The following is a 9,954-nucleotide window of genomic DNA, read 5'->3' on the forward strand; positions in this document are numbered from 1 at the left end:
TTCTCTTTAATCCAGCAGTTCCATTTCTATGAATCTATCCTCCAAAAATGCTCACATAAGCACACAAAAATATGCATAGAATAATGTGCACTTCAGAATTATTAATAACAAAAGATTGGAATTAACCGAAACCCCCGTCAACAGGAGGACGCTTAGGTGAATTACAATCCACGGCCTATGCAGAAGTTTAAAAAGTAAAGTTAGTCTATATGTACAGATATAAAAAGATGTTTATAATGTACTGTTAAAGGAAAAGTAACTAGCAGTACATATTGAGTTGAACAAAGTTTAACAGTAAACGTACAATATAATTTTAAATGCACGCACCTATATATTTATATATATTTGTAAAATGTAAATTCTGGAAAGATACAGATCAAATGGTTAATATGGATTACTTCTGGGGAGGGATGTGTAATTCATATCTAAACAATCGGTATGTAGGGCTCATACATTTACTTTTAACTCTACATAATTTAGTTTTATTTGAATTTGTTACAATAGGCATATATTATTTTGGTAATTTTTAAAACACTTTTTAAAAATGAGTAATCCTATGGCTTCCAGATAAATAAGATAAGACACAGTTTCTAGAGAGAAATAACTAATGAGAACCCCATCTGAAACATCAGATGGACTGAAATAGATGAACAAATACATATTCTCCAGGTGAATGGTAGAAGGTAGATGCGAGGACAACTCAGCAAATTGAAATGGAAGAAAATAAAAGTAACAATTCTCCGAATAACCATCATTTATTGAGTTTTGTTATGTGCTAGCACTGGGCTAAGGGCTTTACGTTATCACTGATAAGGAAACAGATGCTCAGAGATTTCAAGTAACTCACCCCAGGTCACACTGAAACCCATTCGTGGTAGAGAGATGGTTCAGTATAATTCATTGTGAGGAGGGCAATCATGGAGATATGCATGGAAAGCTAAGGGGCACAGGAGGAGCCAAGCTTGAGCTATAGGACAGCACACCAAATCGGAAGGTGTCCTGGAGGAGAGGACAGCTGTGTTGTCTTGAAGGATGAGTAGGACTTACACAGGTGAAGTAGCAGGAGGGATTACGGAGCAAAGGCACAGAAGTAGGGAAGAATACGGAGTGTACCAGGGAGTTCTGAGCTTCTAGAATGTTAGAAGATAAAGTGAGAACGATGGCATGGCAGGTGTGGCTGGACAGACTGGCAGGAGCTGCACCATGAAGGGACTTTCATGCCATGTTGGAGAATCTGGATTTTATGGGTACAGAGCTGTCTTGATTAGATTTGCATTTTGGGTGGGTCACTGACGGCGGTTTGGTTGTTGGTGGTGGTGCCATCTTAGTGACCCTGTGTGCCACAGAACAGAACCCTGCTGGGTCTTTTTGCACCATCCCCTCCCTTCAGGTTCAGAACAGTGCTTCACTGCTATTCACTGGGGTTTCATAGCCAATTTTTTCAGAAGTGGGTGACCAGATCCTTCTTCCTAGTCTGTCTTAGTTTAGAAGCTTCACTGAGACCTGTCCACCAGGGGTGGCCCAGTGGCATAGCTTTCAGCATCACAGCAACACACAGCCACCAAACAGAGAGGTGGTGGGGTTCCCTGACTGGAGGTGAGAGCACTGAATCTCAACCACTAGACCACCAGGGCTGGCTACTGGCAGTCTGGAGGGTAGATTTAAGAGAAAGAAGCCAAGAAGCTGGGAGCCCAGCTGGCAACTGCAATAGTCGAGGTCAGGGAAAGCAGGGGTAGTACTGGTAGAAGTACTGAAACAGTTTCAAGTCACATTTAGGAGGCAAAATTGATGGATGTTGAAGATAGATTGGAGGTGGGAGTAGAGGGAAAGAAGTATGATAGCCGGAACAATTGAATGCTGATGGTGCCATTTATTCACGTGAGGAACAGCAAAGGGATAGTAGGGTTGAGGGAAGGAGAGAATAAGGAGGCCAGTTTAGGGTAGGGGGAGGTGGAGATTTCTGGGAGACATCCTAGTAAAGAAGTCCAACTCTTCAGCTACAAATCCAGAGAGCCACCTTCCTTCTGGACAGCTCCATGGGAAAGCGCCTCAATAACTCTTGTTCAACTTGTCCTTAGTACTTTAACACTCGTGCCACTATCCCCACCACAATTCCCTACGAAGTTTCTCCTCCTATTTGGTCTGTTTTGGAAGGTAGCACCACTGTTCATCCAGCCTCCCAAGTCAGAAGCCTGGGAGTTCTCTTCCAGCCAACCACATTTAATAAATCGCCAAGTCCTATTGAATCTAGCATTTAAATACCTTTTCTAAATCTGTCCTCTCTTCCCCATTCCCTCTGCCATTGCCTAAATACAGACTCTTCCCTTCTCTCAGCTGGCCTTGTAATAGCCTCTTAAAACTGTGCCCTGCACAGATTTTACCCCTACTCAGCTATCTTCAGATCTGTCCTTAAAGTGATATTCTTAAAATGCAAATCTGTTGGTGTAGCCTGGTCAACTGGTTTCCCATCACTATGTGGGGAACTACAAGCTCCCTAGCATAACATACAAGGCCTCTCCTGACCTGGCCCCTGCTTACTCCTCCAGGCCATTCTCCATCACTCTCCCGGTCCACTAGTCCTTGCATCTTATGTCCCAACAGCACCAAACTGCTTTTAGTGCACCCTTGCTCACAAAGCCTCCTCAGGCCTCCGTGCCTTCACCTACAGTGCCTTCTCCCTGGACTATGGCAATCTTAGGTAGAATTACCTGGGAAACAGATCTTTACACTCTGAGATTGTATGCAAGAGAGAGTTCTCAAGAGTGCTCTTGGGAACATCTGTTTGACGTGAGAGAAGCTGGATTAAGCAGAGAAAGAAGCTGAAATACAATGTAATTGCAGCAGAGGCCTCTGGCAATCCCACGGGGAATCTCAAACTGGGATAGCCCTTCGTGACTATCCCTGGGCTGGGACTTTGTCACCCTATACCAACCAGTCCTTGCATGCAGACTGCCCCAGGGAGGGAACACAACCTTAGGCAAGACAGCTGTCTTCCTCCAAAGGCAATACCTACAGCGGGATTTGGCTGTGAGTCAACACTCCTGCAGCTGGGGAAGTGAGTGCTCCTGTCCACTGATGAAAGAAATTTATGAAGGGAGGTCTTGGCAGCACATCGCAGAGTTCTCTGCAAGCACCTTAAAGACCTGGCAAACCCCTATTGGTCTTCAAAGCCCAGCTCAGGTTTTGCCTGCTCCCTCCCTCACCAACACTCCCTCTGAGTTAATCCTTCCTTCCTTGCACTACTGCTATTTCTTGCATATGCTTTCACTGTCAGGAAATCGATGTGTTTACCTGTCTGCGTTCCCACACCCCCTCTCCAGTAGATGGTGGGGAGAGCCTGGGTCTGTATTTCAGAACCTAGAACAATGCCTGGCACACATTGGCTATTCAATAAATGTATGGTGCGTTGAAGAAAATGGGAATGAAAGAGACAAGGTTATAAAAGGAGAAGGCTGGAGTTTAAACGCCAGTAAGGATAAAAGGGAGGTAGCTGGTGGAAAGGCTCTGATCTCAGGGCTCTCCCCCTCCTCTCGCTCCAACTGGGAACCAAGCTGGAGGCCCTGCTTCAGAGAACACAGTCCCAGGTTAGAGCAGAGAAAGGTTCTGAGCTTGGAATATCCAAAGTAGGGCAGGAGCCAGCAAAAGACGGTCACCTGTAAATAGCCATGTGGCTGATGGAGCCAGAAGGCAGAGGTCAAACCTAGAGGGAAGGAGAGGAAATTAAACAGTTTCCAGCCTCTGCCCATACCCGAGAGCTGTCTCTCAGATTCCTACATAAAAAATGACTCAGAAACAAGTACCGATGTACACACATACAGCTACCACAGAAGTAGGTGAGCATCCCCAGAGACAGAACACACACACACAAGGACATGAAACAAATGAAATGGGCACAGACAAGAAAAGAACAATCTGAAAATTATAGACCATTAATATGCATAAATGAAACACCTGTGAATTCCAGTCTCTATTTCTCTCCAGTAGACAATCAACCCTCATTCACCTTCCAGAAACACCTGCCAAGAGCCGAATTCTGGATTGTAGGTCCCACCTATCTCCTTCACCCTTTGTCCCCAGTCTGGTCTGGTTTTCTCCTTTTGAGTTTCTTAGCAGCTCCCAGACAGCAGTGGGAGAGTGAGAGCGTTTCTGCTTGTGGTCAGCAGGGGGCAGTGCTCAACAAGCAATAATAAGACCGGCTTACAGAAACTTGCTTAAGGGAGGAAACGAGAAGGAGGAGCAAGAGCCAGAGGTCCTTAGACCAACACAGCTTCTGATCACATCCCCAGACCCAGGTCTCCCTTCTTTTCTGCTTCTTCAGCCCCCTTCTTCTCCTCAGCCGCACTATCTCCAACCTCAGTTTAGCAGATTTCATATTTAGTTCTTCCCAACTTTCCAGAGAAGACTGAGCTAAGGGATCTCCCCCTCGCTGTCCCGGTAGGGTCTTGATCCTCCCGTTCTATCTTGGTTTCCGAGATAGTCAGAACTCCTGAGTTTTTGGTTGAACTCATGACTGATGCTCAGGCACCCACATGAGGAGCTTGATTCCAGGGCCACCTCTCGGGAGATGCAAGCATCCTCACTGGTGCATGACTGCTCTGGTGGAGCAAGGGCTGGATGTCAGGCCCCTTCACTCTCCTGGCCTGGCACCTTGTGCAGTGCACAAACTGTACTACAGTACAACTGTACAACTGCTACTTACTACCCCTGAGGTACCATTTAAAGAGTATTTATCATGCTGAGTACTGCCAGGATGATCTCATTCAATCCTTGTGAGGCAGGTCTTATTATCTTTCCCGTTTTACAGATGAGGAAGTTGAGACCCAGGGAGGCATGTGGTTTGCTCATTATGGCACAAAGAGCAAAGGTGAGTATGGAGCTGGGACGTGAGTCCTCTGGCTGCCAGGTGTGGGCTTTCGCTCCCCTTTAGCACAACACTGCTGCTGCTACTGCTGCTGCTACTGCTGCTGCTGCTGCTCTGCCTCCCCTCTCCCCTACTCCTTCTCTACTTGCTTCTTTCTTTTCTCCCCGAACTAACATTCAAGGACTGTGACCTTCCTTCTTTCTTCTGCTCACAATCCTCACCCAGTCAGATTCCAAGAGCTCAGGAAAGGGCACAAAAAAGAGGCAGGAAGATGGTACAAGGGGCCTTCCAGACAGAGGAAGAAGAGAAGGCAAAGAAGGCAAGCACTGCATTGGGGATGGAGAAGGAAGGAACGTGGGTGAAATGAGGGAGTGGAGCCCCGTGCCCAGACTAGAAAGGGGCACAGGCAGGGCCTCCATTGTGTGGGCACAAAGGGACCATATGCCTGGCAGCCTACACAATGTGTGTGTGTGTGTGTGTAGGGGGAGGAGGGGGAGGAGTGGCTAAGTGTCCCCCCAAACCCCTGGGGCCCTGCTGTCTGCTCTGTCACTGGGAGTGGGGTTTGCTGAGAAAGAGGGCAGAGGGGAGCAATTACAACAGACGGGACTGGAGGGTCAGGGCCTGCAGTAACTAGGGATGGAAGAGGGCATGCACAGCTTGAAGGGGCATGGCCATGGATGGGAAGGGGCAGGAAGATGAAAGAGGGGGTGAGGTGCCCGAGCCCCACTTGCCTGGTGCCCTGGAACTGCCCCCCTGCCACTGCCCACTTGCTGGGTTTTGGAGGATGTGAAATGAGGACCCCAAGATGCATCCTCTTCTAACATTCCCTTCCTCCCTCCTCCCTGTCTGTTAGCCCCGGAGCTCTCACTTTCCCCTCAGCCCTTAGCCCTGGACTTCCATCTCCCCGGCAGTCTCCTCTCCCAGAGCCTGGTCCCCAGCTCCCTTCCCCCTCCCACCTCCTTCTTCTCCATCCTGCAGAGGCAAGCGGCAGCCGAGGCCAATTGATTATCTGAAGAAATTCGGAGCTAGCGGTAGAACAGCTGCACCTGCCCCCTCTCCCACCCCTAGGCCCTGAGGGATCCCTGAGGGGAGGGGCCCTGTAGACCCTTCTGCTTCCAGGGGGGCAGAGCGACAAGAGAGGGAGGCAGGGAGCTCGCAGGACTGTGGCTGCTGCACAGGGGAAGGCACAAAGCACTGGGAGCCAGGGAGGCAAGACACGGTTTCTAATCCCTGTCCCATCACCTTTGTGGACAGCAGTTACCTGCCTTTAAAACAAACATGTTGGATTCAGCGATTTCTGTGCTCCCTCCCAACTCTTGCCCTTTGGAGTCCTCAGATTCTCCCTGGCTTCAGTTCAGCCCTCCCTCTTGCCAGGCTCTGGGCAGAGCATTTCATCTAATTCAGATTGGGAAGGAAAGAGGTTAAATCCTTCCTGTATGGGAGTTCCTCCCTAAGTCTAACTCAAACCTCTCTTGCTGCTGATGTCATTCTTTGCTCATCAGAGATGAAAATGGCACCCTTCAGAGGCTGAAGCCCATCTCAGCGTTTCCTTCCACTGTGTGCCTTCAGCCTTCTCAGATGACCTTGGAGTTTACCTAGACAGGAGTGTCCTCCCTGTATCCCCACATGTGGCTGAGCCTCCAGCCTGTCTATTTGGACTCCTCCTCCTTGAAGCAGATGCTTCCATTGCTGGACAGCTCCAGGGGTTGCAGTTTTTCTTGGAGTTAAAATTTGTTTCCTATAACTTACACCTACTAGTCCTGGTTCTGCCTCCTGGGGCCACACAGAATGTCTGTTTTTGTTTCTTCTTTCAATATTTGAAGATGGATATCATATTGCCCCTAAATCTACTCTTGTAAAGACACATATCCTCAGTTTTTAGACTACTCCTTCTGTGATGTAGTCTCCTAACCTTTTACCTTCTTAGCCACAAACTCTGAATACTCTCTAGTTTATCATTGTTCTTGTTAAAATATGAGGTTTATAAGAATGCCATCTGTCATACTGGGTCCTTTCAGGGAGGCAGAGGGGCATTGGCAGTATAGGCTATAAAGAACTTGGGTTTGAATTTTAGCTCTGCCCCTACCGAGCCATGTGACCTTGGACAAGGCCCTCCTCCTCTCTGGGCTTTGGTTTCCTCATCTATAAATTGATTGTAAGGTCCCTTCCAGGACTCCTTTGATGTCCCTTTCAGCACTCCTTTTTATCCCTTTCCCCATTCCTCTGTTAGTCCCAGGTCTTCTATCATGTTCTCCCCAGGATCCTAAGGTTGAGGATCACAAAATGGGCCAAGAACTGACATTGCAAGGAATACTGACCCAGCTCCGAGACAATAATGGGGAAGGCAAAGATTCATGCCACGGCCTTTCTCAGCAGCATGGACCCACAGACACATGTTTAACTTGGGAACTCCTGGGACACTCAGCACCTTCTCAGGCCCATAGAGAGCAGGAGCAGAAGCACAACATCAGAAGGGTCAGAATGTGTCACCTCATGAGGGCCAAGATGGGGGTACACGGGACTTGAGGTGGGAAGGTCTAGGACCTGTGTGTTTTACCCTCCCCGGCACCTCTTTACTCTGTGGCCCCTTCTTCTCTCTGTCTTCATTTAACCACCATACTGAGCTCTCATGACCCCATCAGAAGGGCCCAGGACTCTCAGTGCCCACCCTCCCATAACCTGCAGGCCAGCTCCCCAACCCAATCGAATGATCCACAGCCATACCTGGTGCTAGAACGAGGTCACTTTAATTTGTCTTTTTGTATGAAATCAGAAATGCAACAGGAGGGACTCACACACAGGACACAGGACACAGACCCCTAGGGCCTGCTCTTGGGGGTATTAGGAAGAAGTAAGGGGCACAGGGGAGGGCTGGAGAGAGAAAAGAGGCAGGTGGGACTGCAGTGGGATTGTCTGGGGATGGAGGGAGCTGAGGAAGGATCCAGGAGCCCTGGAGCTGGGGGAGGGGCACCATCCCAGAGGACTAGGGTATCAGGACAGATGGATCTGAGGAAGGGATATGGGTGTGGTGAGCAGAGGGGATCCCCCCACACACCTGCTGTTGCAGAAGGAGCAAGAAAGGGAAAGGAGTAACCAGGGGGAAGCAAGAGAGCCGGCTAGGGTTGCCAGGAGCCCCCTCACTCTACCCCAAAGTGCACAACTCGGCAATAAATAGTAATATTTATAAATAAATAAGTAAATAAATAGATGAATAAATAAATAAATACATAAATAATATCCTTGTAGAGCTAGGAGTTTGGTGTGAGGGAGGAGGGAGCGTGGGAAGTGCAGTGGGCTTGCTGCTGCCACACAAGTCCTAGGACCCTTCATTCTACTGCTGACCCTGGGCTACAGTGAGCAGGTGGGGCTCCGCAACACAGGGGGGCACAGCTGAAAGCAGCTTAAGGAAGGAGGAAAAAATGTAATAAACAGGCCCTAGGGCCAGGAGAGCTGCGTATTCCCAGAGGGCAGTAACAGGGCATTCTCCCTGCAGCTGAGGGAGGAACCCGCATGGGTTTTGCACCTTTTCGTGGTGGGGTGGGATAAAGGAAGCAGAGGTGGGATCTGGCCGGTTTGTTGCCTGGGGCTTCTGCAGATTCTCTGGGCTGAGTTTGAGGACATCATCCCCCACCCCAGGATCTATGTTTCCCTTTCTCCAGCTGCACACAGGGAGGGAGAAATCGAGAGGGTAAGGGTGAGGGGCCAGGGAGTAGGCCAAATAGCTCAGAGAGGGCAAGGCACCCACTACTAAGTAAGATCCGAGGTCTGTATGTGCTAAGCCTCAGGGATAAGATAGAAAACAGGAAATTTTTCCATAATTCTCGGCTACTGAGATGCCCCTCACAGGAGGTACTTCACCATGCACCTCCCTCCCAAGGGCCTGCCCCTCTCCCAAGCATGGCTAGACCAAGAACTCTGAAGGAGCCCCCTCCCATCCAAGCTCCGCCTTCCTCCCTTCCTGTTCTGATGCCCCCTCCCTCCCCGTGGGCAGGCGAAGCTGGAACAGAGTGGAAGGAGGATGGGAGACAGAGTGGGGTCTGGGGTCTCTGAAAATTTGGACATAGGGGTAGAAGGGGCAGCAGCCCATGAGAGAGCTAGGGGGAGACGCCAAGTGGGGCCCTCTTAGTAAATCCAGCAAGGACTGTACACCGACCACAACTAGCAAACATTTCTACCCAGCTGGGCCCCAACCACAAACTGTAGAAGGTACCCATGAGAATAGCCTGGGGGGGGGGGGGGGGGGGCGGGGTCTGTAAAAGAAAGCCGCCTTCACCACCGCCGGTGGGCCCTCTGCCTGGGCCTGGGGCCTGTGGGACTCCATGCCGGCGTGCAGGGGCTCAGGGAGGAGATGGCCGTTCTAAGCAGTGAGCGTGAGAAGGGACCCCAGCGAGGCCGGGGAGGAGGGGCGAATCCAGGGCAGGAGACCGCCTGGTTCAGACGTCCAGCACGTGGTTCAGGTAGGAAATGTAGCAGATGGCGAGGCGCAGGATCTCAATCTTGGAGAGCTTCTTGTCCGGGGGCAGCGTGGGCAGCAGCTTGCGCAGCTCGGCGAAGGCCAAGTTGAAGGCTTCCACGCGGATCCGCTCCCGCGTGGCGTGGGCCGTGCGGTACTTGGCCGTGGCCCGGCGCCGGCGCCGCCGCTCCTCCCGGCTCAGGTGCTGCAGGTCCTTCCGGCCAGGCTCTCCGGGCTCCAAGCCCCGGGCGGGGCCCCCGCCTGGCCCCTCAGACCCAGCCCCGTCAGGGCCCGCCCCGCCCCCACAGTCGCTGAATCCTGACTCGGTCTCCGAGTGGGTGGGAGGCAGCTCCAGCTCCATGCTGTCTGAGTTGAGCATCATGATGGAAGTCCCCTGCCCTGAGAGATCAGGATCCCCTCCCCACCCCTCCCTCTGGGAGCCTGAAAGCTGGTTGTGGGAGGGGCAGGAAGGGCCTGGGGCGGTGGGGTCTGCCACTGAGCTCGGGAAGTCGGGGCCACTTCAGGGTTCCATGGTCAGGGTTCCGGTCCGGTCCGGGAGCCTGGAAGAGAGAAGGGGAAATTGATAGAGTCAGAGGGAGGAGGGAGGGACAGCTCAGAGACGCGGAGGGAGGGAGGAAGC

At 50.9% G+C, this 9,954-nt stretch overlaps 1 protein-coding gene across 1 annotated transcript; it reads right to left on the reverse strand.

Moving 5' to 3' along the window:
* Nucleotides 1–9,231: 9,231 nt before the first annotated feature.
* NHLH1 (nescient helix-loop-helix 1) lies at nt 9,232–9,696 on the reverse strand. The gene has a single exon (XM_046680896.1). It carries the CDS (start codon nt 9,694–9,696, stop codon nt 9,295–9,297), a length of 402 nt encoding a protein of 133 aa, XP_046536852.1. The 3' UTR covers nt 9,232–9,294.
* Between the last annotated feature and the right edge of the window lie 258 nt (nt 9,697–9,954).

This window comes from Equus quagga, chromosome 13 (assembly GCF_021613505.1).
Source record: "Equus quagga isolate Etosha38 chromosome 13, UCLA_HA_Equagga_1.0, whole genome shotgun sequence".
Lineage (NCBI taxonomy): Eukaryota > Metazoa > Chordata > Mammalia > Perissodactyla > Equidae > Equus > Equus quagga.

Bases quoted from the DNA above. Each gene is read 5' to 3' on its own strand.
- NHLH1 (XM_046680896.1), bottom strand. From the start codon at position 9,696: ATGATGCTCAACTCAGACAGCATGGAGCTGGAGCTGCCTCCCACCCAC.